At 34.9% G+C, this 16,180-nt stretch overlaps 4 protein-coding genes across 5 annotated transcripts; all 4 read left to right on the top strand.

Annotated features, from left to right (window-relative positions):
• The first annotated feature begins 595 nt into the window (after positions 1-595).
• Positions 596-2,565, top strand: neurl2 (neuralized E3 ubiquitin protein ligase 2). The gene is made up of 3 exons (XM_052571593.1): positions 596-747; positions 868-1,591; positions 1,695-2,565. Exons 2-3 carry the CDS (start codon positions 880-882, stop codon positions 1,808-1,810), a joined length of 828 nt encoding a protein of 275 aa, XP_052427553.1. The 5' UTR covers positions 596-747; positions 868-879; the 3' UTR covers positions 1,811-2,565.
• Positions 2,566-2,666: 101 nt separating this feature from the next.
• msrb1b (methionine sulfoxide reductase B1b) lies at positions 2,667-5,095 on the top strand. Its single transcript, XM_052571592.1, has 4 exons — positions 2,667-2,819; positions 3,964-4,106; positions 4,197-4,311; positions 4,426-5,095. Exons 1-4 carry the CDS (start codon positions 2,765-2,767, stop codon positions 4,443-4,445), a joined length of 333 nt encoding a protein of 110 aa, XP_052427552.1. The 5' UTR covers positions 2,667-2,764; the 3' UTR covers positions 4,446-5,095.
• A 2,013-nt stretch (positions 5,096-7,108) lies between these two features.
• Positions 7,109-11,724, top strand: meiob (meiosis specific with OB-fold). The gene is made up of 13 exons (XM_052571231.1): positions 7,109-7,541; positions 7,775-7,832; positions 8,001-8,132; positions 8,284-8,356; positions 8,461-8,656; positions 8,789-8,889; positions 8,999-9,051; positions 9,134-9,229; positions 9,354-9,452; positions 10,678-10,822; positions 10,905-11,091; positions 11,175-11,261; positions 11,337-11,724. The coding sequence occupies exons 1-13, from the start codon at positions 7,470-7,472 to the stop codon at positions 11,442-11,444; spliced, it is 1,407 nt and encodes a 468-aa protein (XP_052427191.1). The 5' UTR covers positions 7,109-7,469; the 3' UTR covers positions 11,445-11,724.
• Positions 11,725-11,733: 9 nt separating this feature from the next.
• Positions 11,734-16,076, top strand: mlst8 (MTOR associated protein, LST8 homolog (S. cerevisiae)). 2 transcript variants are annotated; one of them, XM_052571233.1, is made up of 9 exons: positions 11,734-11,883; positions 12,104-12,245; positions 13,029-13,080; positions 13,198-13,360; positions 13,429-13,504; positions 13,620-13,772; positions 13,896-14,020; positions 14,126-14,289; positions 15,733-16,076. In XM_052571233.1, exons 2-9 carry the CDS (start codon positions 12,117-12,119, stop codon positions 15,849-15,851), a joined length of 981 nt encoding a protein of 326 aa, XP_052427193.1. In that variant the 5' UTR covers positions 11,734-11,883; positions 12,104-12,116; the 3' UTR covers positions 15,852-16,076. The 2 variants fall into 2 exon arrangements, with proteins under 2 accessions (XP_052427193.1, XP_052427194.1); XM_052571234.1 differs by having other exon boundaries at positions 11,745-11,883; positions 12,023-12,245.
• The last annotated feature ends 104 nt before the right edge of the window (positions 16,077-16,180 follow it).

The following is a 16,180-nucleotide window of genomic DNA, read 5'->3' as shown; positions in this document are numbered from 1 at the left end:
AAAGTAAAATAAATAGATAAATAAAAGTTATTTTATTATTAAAAGTAAATAGGCTAACTGTCATAATATGTTTCTGGTTATAGAAATCAGGTTAATGCATTCACATGATTCCACAATACGACCACTTTCCGTTAAATATCAGAATATTCTTGAGTATATAAACTAATTTAAAGAATAGCAAAATAATAAAAAATGAACTACATTTTATTTTTCATTTGACCAAGAAAAAAATATTGCATTCCCACATTGTAGCCTGTAATATTTCACTGTCTCAGACTTTGCTAGGGAGGTGGGGTAAAAGAGGACAATTACTTTGGCCTAGATAAAGCTTTGCAGAGCCCTCTTAACACAGATCTCTCTGCTATGAAGATACATGTTACTTAGAGAAATAGAAAACACAAGCCCACTCTCTACTTCCTTACGAGTACTATTCAGTATTTATTTATATTTTTAATGAACACCATGATCTACAAGAAACAGTGGATAGTGAATTGTCAATGAGCAGTTCTGATCTGAATGCTATAACTCCTCCCAGTCATTAGTCTTCACTCACCATATCTGTCAGCTATTTAAAACCACAACCGACACATGCAGGAGGTCAAAAATAGTCAGCCCTTCAGGGCTAAAAATTCCTAAGCCACAAGTGAACCGTGGTGGAGGTATCGTTTAAAAAGATCATGCTTTTAACAAGAACTATCCCCAGAGAAAAGGACAATAAACACTGAGGAAAATATTCTGCTTGAATAAGTGAGTTTTTAGCTTTTATTCTTTGTCCATTTGTGTTTTACAGGCTTAAAAAAAAAACAAAAAAAACTTTTAAGCTTGAGTTATTACAAAGTTATGTCTCTTATTTGATTTAACTTGTAGAAAACTGTCAAAATGGCAGCAGTTTTGGGTCAGTTTATGGAATTCCATTCAGTTCACGGGACAAATGTGAGACTGGACCCCTCGCGGACTCAAGCCACCCGAGTAGAAAGTTTTGCAAATGGTGTCTGCTTCAGTAAAGGCCCTTTAAGCCCTGGAGAGATCTTCCTAGTGGAGATAGAAGAGAAAGAACTGGGTTGGTGTGGTCATTTAAGGATCGGACTTACTGCCCACGACCCTCGGACACTGGAAACTGTGCCAGAATACTCTCTGCCTGATCTAGTGGATATGGGAGACAGCTGGGTATTTGCAATAACAAGAAATCATAATAAAGTCATTGAAGAAGAAGGAGAAGGTGGTGAACAGCCAAATGTTGGTGATGAGGCAGAAAACAAGCCTAAAACATTTTTCACAGACACTCACCTGTATATAGAAAACATAGGCATACCCAGAGACAAGTTGGTGGGACGCAGTCGACCGGGGAGATTCAGTCACATCCTGGATGATCTGTATAAAACCAACGCTCTACCCCCCACGGCCCGTCGCAGTCGGATAGGGGTTGTCTATGTACCTAAGGGACAAGGGTGTGCCGACATGCACATTATTGTCAATGGTGAAGACATGGGAGCCTCTGCAAAGAGCATCCCCACCAACAAGCCGCTGTATGCTGTTGTGGATGTATTTGCAGCTACTAAATGTGTTCGGATTGTCCAGGTGGAATATGGATGTAAGTTTCAGTTTATAGCTTGCTAATATGCTTTGATATGATTATATGACCCACATTGTAAGACAGACTGTAATGATCCCTCTCTTTTGCTCCTCTGTTTTAGTTGCCTCACTGCAGACACTCTGCCGAAAGACAATCCAGAAACACATCATTCACAGAATGGCTTTGGACTGGTTGGAACTTCCTGAGTTACTTAAACACTATTGTAAATATGAGTGAGCATAACCTATTAAACATCTGAGCAGAAAAGGTCTTTAAAACTAAATGTGGCTGTATTGTTTTTTTTTTTTCTTCGCCCACCTTTACATATCTATGAAATAAAAAATAAATGTTCTTCAAGGTTTGTAGCACTTACAGTGTTGCTCAAACTTGCATTTCCAGTAATACTTCAGTGAACTGTGATTCTTATATTCTCATGGCTACTATGATCTTTCAGCGAGCCGTAAATGCATATTAGCCATGTAAAGCCTGGCATATTGAATAATAGTAGTCCAAATAAATGTTTATTACAGTTTAGAATCTTAGACTGAATCTTTAGATAAAAACGTGAAAATATTTTTTTGTTTTATGTTTTATATTTGTATGTGATACATCAGGGTTTTATGGCATAAACTGATATAGTAAGAAAAAGACCTCATACTCGAGGAGGAGGAAAAAAACAGAATTCTGATAGCTGTAAATCACTGAGATCTTAACATACATACATAAATACATATAAATATCTGTTGTCACTCTACCTATATCTCCTAATACGGGCCTATATGTCTTATTAAGATTATTATTAGAAATATTGTTTAGAAATATTAATTAATTATTTAAAATAATAAAAGTTCTGTGGTTTTATTGTGGGGGGAACCTTCTTTATGCAATGCAATGCACTGCATCTTTCCTAATGCAATGATATACAGTGATAAGTGATAAATGTACAAATAAATGTTTTCCTCAAAAGCCTGATGTGTAATAACTGATACACACATGATTGACCTTCATTCATTCAGATATGAAGCGTTGTCCACGTTGACAGGAGTGTTCGGTTGATCTGCACTGACACCTAGCGGTCGTTCAGAGAAAGGTCAACTGTTGTGTAAGGGTCACGTGACCGGAACATTTCGTTTCTCAGCTTGTCCTCGCACTTGATCTGCTCATACACTGTCTGTGCTATCTACTGAAACGATGTCATTTTGTTCTTTTTTCGGGAAGGAGTATTATAAAGATAATTTTAAACCCGGTAAGTAATGTTTTTCATTATTTACTCTCCACAGCCTGCTCCCTTGAAGGAAGATTATGATGTAACTTTATAAAACTTGGCTGAACAGGTGTACCGAAATTCGCTAACCAAGGGCCTGTACCATGAAGCTGGATTAGGTGGCTAGCCAGCTATGTTTCATCTTAGTTTCCGCCAACTCTGGATTTTAGGTACTATGAAAGTAGCTCGGCTTTAATCGGTGTTCGTTGCCATGGTATCTTACGCTGCACGGCTAACCTGCTCCGGGGCAGGTTATGTTCTTGATTAGAGATTTCAAACTGAAGGTGGACCAATCAGATGTGAGAGAAGTGACACATGTCTGACACTGTCACTCCAGTTTATCTTGCTCCAAATTAAAGGTCACTTATGCTTAAAAAAAAAACAAAAAATAGAAGTCTGGCTTTAATGATAATAACTGAGTCATTTTATGATTTATATAATTATTGTGATTGATATTATTATTTATCTCTTACACACAAGCAATTTTAGTTTAACAGTTATTATAAATTATTTTAAATAAATATTAATGTATACAGATCATGTAATATAAATAAGCTGTAGTATCAAAAGATTGCACTATTTTAAAAATTACAAATCTGAACTTACATGTTCAAGTCTCTATCACTATATATTTTCAAATGTATAAACTATGTTAACAATTTCCACTTGTGACTACACAAGATCATTTATTTTATTAGTCCTCCTTCATTTTTCATATGACATTTAAATTTCGCATAATTTTCAATCTCTTAATCTTTAGCAAAACCTTTAACCTTTAGTTTTGAATCTCGCGAGAAGTAAATTAAACATGCTTTGTGTTGCAAGGCTCCTGATTGGCTGTTCACCAGTGATGTCACACATTCATGTGCATGCGCTCCACAAACTCAGGATCAAAGCCTGAATTGACAAAGAAAGTTGATGAACAGCATCATGGTACCAACAAAGCCGGATTGGAGAGGTTTGGTTTTGTCAACTCAAAACTAATCCTGTAACTCTGAATTTGTTCAGCTACCATCATGGTACAGGCCCCAACACTGCTTAAATATTACTATAGCTAAGAAAACAATGTGTCTGTTTTACAAACTTGTCGAAAAGGACATTTACCTGATTCAGTTTTTCTCTGCAGGTATATATGTTTGCTCCCAGTGTGGGCATCCACTCTTTTCTAGCAGATCCAAATATGAGCATTCCTCCCCCTGGCCTGCCTTCACTGAAACCCTCCGAGAGGACAGTGTATCAAAACACATGGAGACATTAACAGCCTACAAGGTCAGAATCAGATGTTTTTTAATTAGTTCATATTTACAGACACCACAAATATGTTCCTGTTTGTTTATACGTATCCATTTATATATGCAGGTTCTGTGTGGCAAGTGTGGAAATGGACTAGGCCATGAGTTTCTGAATGATGGACCGGAGGAGGGCTCATCACGTTTTTGAATATTCAGTCACTCGCTTAAGTTTGTCCCAAAAGGTAAGTCACCACACGTAGTTTTCTGTATCATTTTAACAGTATCAAATAGCTTTATTTGTATTTACATAAATAAGTAACCATTTTAATTCATACTCCCAACTTTTTTCCAATCAGATAAGGTTGATAAACAATAAGCGAGGTGATGAGGCTGCTGTTGCACGCACACTGGTAACGGGATGTTCAGCTCATGAAGTGGACAAGGAAAAGCCCCAAATGGAGATCCTGTTCACAGATATATTATGACATTCCTGGGAGCCACAGAGACTAAAGAAGTTGCTTTATTTTTATACTAGTCTGTAGAGCCTGACCAATATATCTTTACCTTTTTTTTTTTTTTACAGAACATATAACGCAGATTAAATGCAGATTAAAAATTTGTCCAGCAGAGCGCACTTTTTTTTCTGGAATATTGCTAAATTTTAAATTCGAAAAATATTGAAACTCTTTGGTCATTTTTGAGCATGCTAACGGTCTAATCTGATTAAATGATCTATGCCAGACTAAGCTAAATATGCTACCGTCAGACCCGGAGATCGGCTGAATGGATTCGAAAACGGTAAAACTCAACTGTTGAACTCTAGCGGAGTTGGAAAATTAGCCTGTTTTCAAAAATAGTGGAGTGTTCCTTTAATGCTACATTGTCACCTAGTTTGAGAGACTCGATGCTAAGTAAATAACAAAAATGTCCCCGTCTTTTACTCTCACAATGAGCTTATCATATTCGTTTGCTACATAGTAAGGCCCTATGATTTCCATTAAATGGAATTTACTGTATAACATGGAATTTCATGGAATTTGTCTTATTTTTGATGAATAAATAAAAACCGGTCCATACACACACACACACCACACACTCATATAGACAGTGTCTGTGAATAGGCTATTAAATTGCAAAACAAAACACAAAGATTTTAATACTAATGTTCTGCATGCTCATTTGATTTCCAGAAAATACACAACACAGAGTTTGTGGAAAAAAAATAGTTATTATTTATTTATTTTAGATGTTTACATTTGGAAAAGCTGTGCTTCCTGCATAAACCTGCACCTGTTGGTTAGGCAGTAGCTTGCTTGCCACAGTAACCAATGTCTCTCTATATCTGACGCACCCACTTCAGGTCCAAATACCAAATACTTAATCAGCTGTGATAGATGAGGGAGACATTCAAAATGTACAGGGCTGGGGGTACTCCAGGACAGGTTTGAGAACCACTGCCCAACACAGTTACCTTCTTTAATTTCTTAATTCCAAGTTATTTATAGTTTGTTCTATTTGTGTTATTTAAAATAAGTGAAGTTTACTGTTGAGTGCACTGATGTCAGACTCATTTTGAATAATAAAGTTTATTGTTAAATTGCTAAATACCCTACCATGTCACATGATTATAAGTGTTTGATCACTACATTTGAGTTATCATTGCAAAAATGGGTGTATGTGTTTATGTAGGCTATATACTGTATTCTATATACAGTATCAAGTCAAAAGTTTGGATACACTAATGGGAAGTGTGTCGAAACATTTGACTATACTGTACTATAATATAGTCTAGAATATCATCCAATATATCGGTATCGGTCTTGTTTTACTCCCTAATATAAATATCTGCATCGATTGGGCCCCCAAAAAAACGTATCGTTTGGGCTCTACTAGTCTGCATAAGCTGATATGAACATGTGCAAGATGAATGAATGAAATTAGTTGATAAAACCAGTCTGGAATATTGCTAATTTAAAATGATAATTGTGAACCTTCACTAATTTCCTAAAGAAAGTTACTGTGCTGTAACTTTCTTCAGGAAATTAGTGAAGGTTCACAATTATCATTTTAAATTAGCAATATTCCAGAATAAGTTCACTGTCACAATGATGATTATTATTATGAACAAATAAATAATTTTAACATTAAAATAGCATGTTATTAATTCATGTCTCTTTGTTTTGTTTCCACTATTAAAGTATGAATCAAATAAATTTTGTTTGTTTCCTTTTATTGTTATTTTAATTTTTAATTTATTTATTTTAACCTTAAATTTCTATTTTAATTTTTAAATAGCACAGTTGGTTTTAATTTTGTTGAATAAAAACACATACAAAATACAAAAGTCATTCACACATACAAAACCAAAGAATTGAATACTCCAATGACTTAGCATTTTTTTGTGTGTGTCAGTCTATGGTGCACACGCAGTGGCTGCTTGGCACACACACACATACACACAAAGTGCTAAGTCATTGGCTCATTCAATTCTTTGGTTTTGTATGTGTGAATGACTGTTTTTATTCAACAAAATTAAAACCCACTGTGCTATAGGCTTATTCAGTGCTTACACACTTCAAAGTGAGATTAAAGTCTTACTGAAAGATTTGCTGATAATTCTGAATGTCTGGAATATACTACTTAACTTTTTTATTCTTATTTTTTGGCACCATTTTACTATTTTTTTTTGTTTTAGTTATTGAAATTTATATAAATTTCAAATAACTCAATATAAGTGTGTTTGTGTGTGTGTGTGTATAATTATTATTATTATTTTTTATATATAAATGATTACTCTGTCTCCTACTTTGTCTTTTCCTTGTAAGTTTGTATGTACGTGTATTTTTGTATTGTCTTTTTTTCTTTATTTATTGAAGTAAAATAAATATTGAATATATAACATAAAAATAAACATTTTACATAAACTATGGTACTTTTAGGGGGAAAATATTTTTTTATTTTATTTTATCGAAGACCATGATATGTCATTTATTTAATAAAATAAAATAAAATAAATGGGAGGACCCAACTTTGGTTGTAACGTTAGTAGTAACGGTCACATTTCAAAGCTCCAGACCCGCGAATTGCTTCATCTGCTGCTTTCGACTGAAAGAAGAAAACAAGACTTCCCAAGGTGATTATAGTGGCGGTTAAGCTTAACGAACAATAACACATTGCTTAATTAATTTATAATGAGTAATATAGTGTAGGGTACAGAAAAAGCAACAATTAGCAACGAATCTGTTTTACCTCAGCGTTAGTTCTTCAGGTTGAAATTAATGTTACTAGCTTTTTTTAATGACTCTCCTTTGCTGGTCTTGCGCTTCATAAAATTGGAATTATTTTGTAGTCAGAATCACACGCCACATCGTTTTTCCGTTGTGATACTGTCGTTTCAGGTATGAAAATGATGTACGGTTCAATCGGAAACTACGTTCCAATAAGTGACCTAAACATAAACATCACACACTCGGTGAGAACCTGAGGCAAATGTCAGAAGACGTAACGTTAGTTTTGAGGACCTGGTTATGCTGATGTCTTGATTTGAATAAATAATTAGCAGTAGGAGAATTGTTCAAAATATGGTTTATATATTTAGCTTAGTTTATAAGATAGATAAATTGCTCTTAACAAAACTGGCCTTGTAATAGAATGCCTGCAAGCAATATATTTTACATCAAAAAATAAGGCCTTTTCATTTTCCAGAAGGTGGTCGGAGTTATAATTGGGAAAACTGATTCAAGAGGATTTCCAGACCGGAAAAGTTGGTTACCATTACATAGATGTTCATGCATTCTATTTCCATTCAATTTCTTTCTTTCTTTCTTTCTTTCTTTCTTTCTTTCTTTCTTTCTTTCTTTCTTTCTTTCTTTCTTTCTTTCTTTCTTTCTTTATATAGCTTATAATAGTCAGTCTTTTATGTTTATTTCAGATGCTGGCTCTGAAAGGTTTACTTTCAGCTTTACCATCAAAGATTCCCCAGAACATTTTATCAATGTGTCTGCATGGGGAAATGAGGAATATGTCCAAGGACTGAGCAGTCGCTTTCAGATTGGGGATTGTGGTGAGATTTAATTTAGTCATTAGGAATCTAATTAATGTCATTTAGATTTAACAATTAGTTTTAACAAACACACTTTTAATATTAACTTCTAATGCACTGAATTGACACTAAAAGCCAAAAAAAAAAAAAAAAAAAACATCTTCTGTTTCAGTTGTAATTGAAAATCCCCTCGTAGTGACCAAAGACTATGAGAAAGAAGAAAGATTTTGCCCTTCAACACCCAGGTAAAAAAAAAAAATATTTAAAAACAAATTAAATCACATCCAGCTAAGAAACATTACTCTGTCATCATACTGCAAGTTTGTAAGTGATACATATTTTATTTCAGTACCTACAGGCTGTTGGTAACAGAGACTCACTCAAACATTAGGATATGCTCAGATTTAGAAACAGAGGCCAGGATTCTGCCACTATTCCACATGCCAATTAAAGACTCAAGGGACTTCTATTCATTGGGAGACATTACTGCAAATGGAGAGAGTCTGAATGGACACATCATTAACATTCTAGCAGCAGTGCAGTCGGTTAGATTCCAACAATATACTGCTAGCCCTCCTCACTGTCATGGAAATTCACACAACTTGGCATTGGTGGGTGCGGGGCAAAAGTACAAATGTGTTTTTATCCTTTTCAATGATTGAGATTATATCATTTAGATTGGAGAGGAGAAATTCTTTACCAAATCTGATGGACGCAAAGGACAGAGGCTAGAAATAAAGCTCTTTGATGACACTGGGAAATCATTCCCTTTTGTGTGGTGAGTACAGTTAAATTCAGTATGATTCAAAAAATGAAATAAATCAACAAACAACAAATATCCACCGCAAACACTAAATTGAGTGATTTCATTATTTTTTTTCATCCAGCTGGGATAAAGAGACTATTAGGCTGGTACAAACACTGACACAAAGAGAAACAGGTATAATAATGTTTATTTGTCTGTATATTGGCAATTTCTAAGATGTGCGGATTGAAATGCATTTGATCTATTTTTTTCTCAGTGCTGTTTATTGCAGATGCCCGCATCACTTTTGACAGCTTTCGCAGCTGTATGACAGCAACAGCCACCTCAAAGACAATCATTACCCTGAACCCTGGTACCAATGTGATTTGCTAGATAAAAGAATCTGTTTAAATACTTACAGTTATAATATTTTTTATTATTGTTCTATTTAAACAGCTATCATTAAAATCCTTAAATTGTTTTCAATTACATTTTAGATACAGCAGAAGCCAACCAGCTGTACACATGTATCAGGGAACTGCTAGAAGCTGGAGGACTGGATGACCAAGACATCCTCTCAGGTGACGATGTGCAATGTAAGTGACAGGATGTATCTGAACCTCTGCATTAACAATGCAGTACATATAGTGCAGTTCATACAGAAACATTTTACAATAAGGTCCCAATATTAACATTAGTTAATGCATTAAAGTAGTAGTTCATCCAAAAATAAAAATATACTAAGCCTCAGCCCGTCCAAGAAGTACTGTTGACGAGTTATTTTCTTTGTCTGAGCAGATTTGGCATAATATAGCCTTACATTACTTGCTCACAAAATTGATCCTCTGCAGTGAAAGGTGCCATCAGAATGAGAGAATGAGAGCCATAAAAACATCACAATAATCTTTGTGTTTTACATAGACTGTATAAAAACATGGACGTAGTGTCCGTGATGTCACCCATAGGTTTCCGAAGAGCGTTTTTGAAGCAAATATTATTTTTGGAACCAGGCTGTAAACGTTTTTTTTTCTGCTGTTAAGTTAGACATTTTAACATGGGGAGTCTATGGGATTGACTCCCTTTTGCAGCCAGCCTCAAGCGTCCAGTTGACGAATTACAGTTTAAGTCACTTCCTTATGGGCTTCACGAGAGAGAGCGGGAGGATGCCGCTTGGTTTTTTAAGAAACATATCTATCATTTTGAATCGGAAACCATTGCTTGTGGTTAAGATACGAGTCCTCTATCCATAAAACTGCTTTCTCTAGTGAAAAAGACTTCTTGTCTGAATCAGAAGAGAAATGTGCACAGATTAAATACTGTTTACATGTGAAAACTGTTCTGAACAAATATGTTGGTGGATTTTGATATGAGAGGAATTTTCACTGGAGGTATCATTAGTATGGATTCTTATGGACTCATTTTGTGGCAAGAGGTGATGGTTTAAAGTTTACATTTCTCCAAATGTAAAAAAGAAAGAAACTCATACTTTTTGGATGTTCTGAAGGTGAAAAATTTTTCATTTCGGGGTGAACTATTCCTAAACTAACATTGACTAACAGTAAGCAATTTTTTACAGTATTTGATAAACTTTGTTAACATTAGTCAACAAAAACACAATTCTTTATTGTTAGTTCATATTAGCTTAGGTCTGTTAAATAACACTACTTCTGATTTTATTAATGCATCAATTAATGCTGAAATTAACATTAAGGTAAAAAAATTATATTTTTCTTATTATCTAATGTAGTTAACTAATGTTAAAAATTAAATCTTAATGTAAAGTGTAACCACTAAAACTGTAACCTTCCATTTATTTCTCAGTGGATTCCATTAGTGATGTTCTGACTGTGGAAAAGCTTAAAGCCAGAAGTCAAGAACATGCTGAGGTCCTTCACTGCATAATATTTGGATTCATCACAAGTCTGGAACTAAATTCCTCCATCTCAAAGGTCATACGCAAGAGATGGTAAGTGTGCAATGCTTTGACAGTTTGATGCAATGGTCTACTATTCACAAGCCTGAGTTTTAACAAATAACTTCTCCACCAGTGCCAAATGCAAATTTCGAATCAATGAGGAGAGTCAGACATGTTCCAATGATGCCTGTCCAAATCAAGGACAACAGCTCCAGGCCATTGAAGGCTATGACCTGCTGGTGGACATCAGTGATCACACTGGGACTGTGCAGTCGTGCAGCCTGGCAGGCACAGTGGCTGAGAAAACCCTGGGCTGTAAAGTGAGTTAACTTAAGACTGTCTGTGTGTGTCCTGGTGTCTGTATGTTCTGCAAAGAGTAAACGTCAAATATTTATGTTGACAGACAGAAGAGTTTTTGCGTCTGTCAGAGTCTCAAAGGATGACTCTGAAGTGGCAGTTTCTTCTGGAGAGATGCAAAATCTATCTAAAGGTTATCCATGTTTTTTTCTTATTTTTAAAAATTGAATATTTAAGCATGTAACTCACTCTGCATTTTAAATTGTAGGTTTTTCCATCTACTAGAAGCAGAAGTGGAATGAGGGCAAGCATTTTGTCATGTGCACTCGCTGACCCCGTTGAAGTGAAGCAAAACTTTGCCTCCTTTGTGGTTTGATGCAACACAGCAACCAAAACAGCATTGTTCCTCATGTGAAAACAAATTGAATGTAGGCCTTCTTGTGTTTAAGTTCACCTTGCTTCAAATCCATATATTGTGAATAATATATATATATATTTGAAAATTTGTTCCAATGCCCCATTTGATCTCATTGTGTTGTAATTGATCTCTGTAAAGAATTTATTTCCATAATTGTATCCAAATATTTTTGCATCAAACTGATTTTTCTTAACTGTTTTAACAAATAAATACGTTAAATATTGAACACTGTGCTGCTGCCTCGGAACCTTTTTTTTCACTAATTGTTTGTGTGCGGACGGTTTTGGAAGAAACACTGTTTAGGTTTGACATCTCTAAATAAATAATGTTAAATTCGTTAGCGCTGTCATATTTTACATGTATCTGATCGGATTTCTAGTGTAATCTTAATCATCAGGTAAGAACATTAATTTAAGTTGTATTATTTGTATCAAGCTTGTACAGTTTTATATTTAGAAAAGCATTTTAGCACGGTAAACACATTAGTGCCATGCTATTAGGTTTATTATCTTATTGCCAACATAAATGATTTACAGAAACACGAACATAAACACGCTTTAAGGTACATTCACAAAGACTGCCTCGGCTAAAACGAGTCTGGAAATCCTCCTGTGAAGCTGTCTTTAGGTCATGAATGTGAATCAAGGCACCGTGGGCAGTGATCCAGTGATACTCGCCACCGCTGGATATGATCACACCGTCCGGTTCTGGCAGGCTCACAGTGGCATCTGCACGAGAACCGTCCAGCACCAGGACTCTGTATCCTTCGCAGAGCAAGATACACAGACCTTTACCCCGTATCAAAAAGAAGTGCTCTAATTGTACTGAATCTACACTTGTAATGTATTACAAATCTTAAAAGTATTTTTCGAAATGTACTTGCAGATAATGTAACATTACATTAATAAAAAGCAATTTAAGTCCTTAATGATTGTCATGTTTATTAAAACACTTTAAACAGTGCACTTTGTAATAATGCCATATTAGAAGTTTTGGTAACATGTACTTTTTAAACCATGTAACCATTTAATAATCATTTGTCATGTTTTGAAGAAGTGCACTTATTTTGATGTTATGACTAAGATACTAAAGCACATGTAATCATAATTTTAGCTACATTTTTAAGTATAATGCAACTTCATCACTACAAATGTTTAATTACAGATATATTTAAATACTTGACATGCATTGTTTTTATAGAAATTACATGAAAATATATTTTTGTTGCCATAAATGGTTACCATAAATGGGCATATTTAAAAGACAATGCAAGTAATTATACAATTAGATTTAAAAATGCACTCAAGTCCCCCTTAAGTGGGTCAAACCCACACTTAAGTTTAACTAATTGTACCTAATTTACCTTTTTTTACATTTTAATTTGATTGCAAACAGTATAATTTTTTTGTAGTATATTATTTCCATAATAAGGACTCTGTGTGAACTGCTGGTACATCCTGTGCAGTAGGGTTAGTGAGTTTATGGTGCAAATTTATGGTTTAGGTGCAAAAATACCTCCAAGATCCTTAACTCAAACACCAGCAGGTGAATTCCCTTGAAGTGACACCTGATAGGAGCATGATTGCTGCTACTGGTAAGTTAAGCATGTGCCTCCTAATTTATATATAAAGCTGTTAAATTATGCAAACAGTATTTCTCTTTCATCTCTGCCTGAATAGTTTCCACACTGTACCTTTTTCTTGTGTTTTAGGTTATCAACACATACGCATGTATGACTTAAACTCAAATAATCCAAACCCTGTGATCAATTACGACGGTGTCAGCAAGAACATCACGTCTGTTGGCTTTCACGAGGATGGGCGGTGGATGTACACGGGTGGAGAAGACTGCATGGCTCGCATCTGGGACTTGAGGTAGGGCCAAACGAATGCTGTCTGCTGGATCTATAAAGGCTGTTTCTCAAAGTACTCTTTTCATTCAGGTCAAGGAATCTACAGTGCCAAAGAATATTTCAAGTCAATGCACCTATTAATTGTGTGTGTCTTCATCCCAATCAGGTCAGTTGGATATTGTTTTATTTTTAATATCTTATTATCTGCTACTATTGCTACTGCTCACAAGAACACCAATCAAAAGTACAGTACATTTTCTTCCTGAATACATTTGCTTTAGGCTGAATTAATTGTTGGGGACCAAAGTGGCGTTATCCATATTTGGGATTTAAAAACAGACCACAATGAACAGCTCATCCCTGAGCCAGATGTGTCCGTCAACTCAGTCCATATCGATCCTGATGCCAGTTATATGGCTGCAGTCAACAGCTCGGTCAGTAACCAATAACAATCAAGTGTTATTCAGTATCTCACACTACTGAGGTTGAGCTAATATGTACTGCATATATTCATACTGTATCAGAATCAGGATTGGTTTATTTGGTTTTGATTGTAGGGCAACTGTTATGTTTGGAATTTGGCCGGAGGAATCGGCGATGAGGTGACACAACTCATACCCAAGACCAAGATCCCTGCTCACAAACGCTACTCATTACGCTGCAAATTCAGCCCAGACTCCACGTAAGTGTCTTACAAAAAAAAGCTAAACTAAGGAACAGGGAGTTATGATTTGATTATACGATTATTAGACCAATCAGTGCATCAGTGTTTTCAACTCTTTGTTAGATTGTTGGCCACATGCTCCGCTGACCAGACCTGTAAAATCTGGAGAACCTCCAACTTCTCTCTGATGACAGAGTTGAGTATAAAGAGTAACAACCCAGGAGAGACGTCCCGAGGCTGGATGTGGGATTGTGCCTTCTCTGGAGATTCACAATACATAGTTACAGGTGAACACGCATAACATACACAGTCCATATGTTTTACTAATACGAGAAGATCATAAGTTTACATGACCATTGCAGAACCTTTGGGCCCACATTATATGAGGTGTCTCCAATAGCATAGTTTCGGTTACATTTTATTTTACAGTACGTGTACTTACATGTACTTATAGTGTACTTACACTTTATCTAAGAAAGTTCTGGTAATACAAGGTAACTACATGGGGTAGGTTAGGTTTAGGGGTAGGTTCAGGGTTAGTACCTAGTTATTACATAGTTATTGTAATTACTATAATAAGTACATAGTATGTACATGAGGAACAGGACTGTAAAATAAATTGGTACCATAGTTTCTGTAATAATTTGTTCACCCTCAAGTTGTTATAACTCTGTATGAGTTTCTTTCTTCTGTTCAATAGCCATTGACTTCCATAATATGAAAACAAAATGCTATAGAAGTCAGTGGCTTACCAGTAATTTTCAAATGATCTTCTTTCATGTTCAAACGAGGAAAGAAACTCATACAGATTTGGAACTAGTGGAAAGTGAGTAAATGTTGACAGAATTAAAATTTATGGGCCAACTATCACTTTGTACTTGCATCGAAAAATAATAATTATTGTTTGGTACAATGTACTTATTGTGCTCATGTTGTACTGCAAAACACTTTTGCTGCTATTGAGGTAGGATACATGTAACCTTTACAGTCCTGTTCTGCATGTACAGTAAATACTACTACACATTGTAGTAATAACAATAACTGGGTAGTATGCTGGCCTGAACCTACCACATCCAAAATTAAAGTTTGTTTGCATAATATAGTATATGGGTGTGCTGCATATATTTATGTATAGAAATACATACACATAGACAAGAAATATATTTAACATATATTTATAATATAAATAATATACTGTATAAATAAATATGTAAAAAATCTATAAATATTTAAAAATGTGAAATATTTGAAGTATTTATATATAAATAGAAATATAAACAGCACACACTGTATATTATGGAAACAAACTTTTATTTTGGACGTGATTAATCGATTTGACAGCACTAGTTTCTACAGATATTACAGATTTAGTAACTTGTAGGCATTATTCAAATAAAAGTACAATGTAAAAAAATATGTTTGTACGTACATTGTATCAAATTATTAATGACATTTTTAGTAGATAGTTGTAAGAGACAGATGTAAAATGGGTCTGAATTTTATAGATGTGTAATATTTTTTTTTTTACGTTCCATAATACTTCCATAATACTTTATACAAATCAAACTGTCCTGTTCAGAATTTTGCTTTATTTTCTTAATATCGTGTATTGCCTCTTGGAGCTTCGATGACATTTTTGTAATGGTTGAGAATCAGTCCCTCAGTTGTCCTGAGTTTGCAGACTTAAAATTTTTTTTTGAGTTTGTGTTCATTTTGGTGTATTTTCTCAGCCTCCTCAGATAACCTTGCACGTCTGTGGTGTGTGGAGACTGGAGAGATCAAACGGGAGTACAGTGGCCATCAGAAGGCCGTGGTGTGTTTGGCCTTCAATGACAGTGTGCTTGGATAGTATTCTCCTCATAACATCTGACATCTGCATATCATAGCCATCCTCATGGTATTCAATGGACTGATTACGTGTGTAAACCCTTAATTTTGATGATGACTGGTCTAAAAACTTTCTAAATATTGTATCCTTATCGTAGCAAATCAAATGTATGTTAGGATGCTTCTGCTCAGTTTTTGTATGCATCTACAAGTTTTGTCAATAAATATATTTAGCTTTTGATTATTATCCAGACATTGCTGAATTTATTCCCTTTCTAGAATGAAATACTCATTCAGATATCTATGAATGTTTGAACACAATGGTGCTTTATTGTAGACCAACAGTGTTTT

This window comes from Carassius gibelio, chromosome B12 (assembly GCF_023724105.1).
Source record: "Carassius gibelio isolate Cgi1373 ecotype wild population from Czech Republic chromosome B12, carGib1.2-hapl.c, whole genome shotgun sequence".
Lineage (NCBI taxonomy): Eukaryota > Metazoa > Chordata > Actinopteri > Cypriniformes > Cyprinidae > Carassius > Carassius gibelio.
The sequence above is the reverse complement of the archived record's forward strand: the minus strand, read 5'-3'. Positions and strand labels throughout refer to the sequence as shown.

Bases quoted from the DNA above. Each gene is read 5' to 3' on its own strand.
- neurl2 (XM_052571593.1), top strand. From the start codon at position 880: ATGGCAGCAGTTTTGGGTCAGTTTATGGAATTCCATTCAGTTCACGGG. The intron at 1,592-1,694 runs GTAAGTTTCAGT...CCTCTGTTTTAG, and splicing joins TGTCCAGGTGGAATATGGAT to TTGCCTCACTGCAGACACTC.
- meiob (XM_052571231.1), top strand. From the start codon at position 7,470: ATGAAAATGATGTACGGTTCAATCGGAAACTACGTTCCAATAAGTGAC. The intron at 8,133-8,283 runs GTGAGATTTAAT...CTTCTGTTTCAG, and splicing joins CTTTCAGATTGGGGATTGTG to TTGTAATTGAAAATCCCCTC. The intron at 11,262-11,336 runs GTTATCCATGTT...TTTAAATTGTAG, and splicing joins GATGCAAAATCTATCTAAAG to GTTTTTCCATCTACTAGAAG.
- mlst8 (XM_052571233.1), top strand. From the start codon at position 12,117: ATGAATGTGAATCAAGGCACCGTGGGCAGTGATCCAGTGATACTCGCC. The intron at 13,081-13,197 runs GTAAGTTAAGCA...CTTGTGTTTTAG, and splicing joins GAGCATGATTGCTGCTACTG to GTTATCAACACATACGCATG. The intron at 14,290-15,732 runs GTGAACACGCAT...GTATTTTCTCAG, and splicing joins TTCACAATACATAGTTACAG to CCTCCTCAGATAACCTTGCA.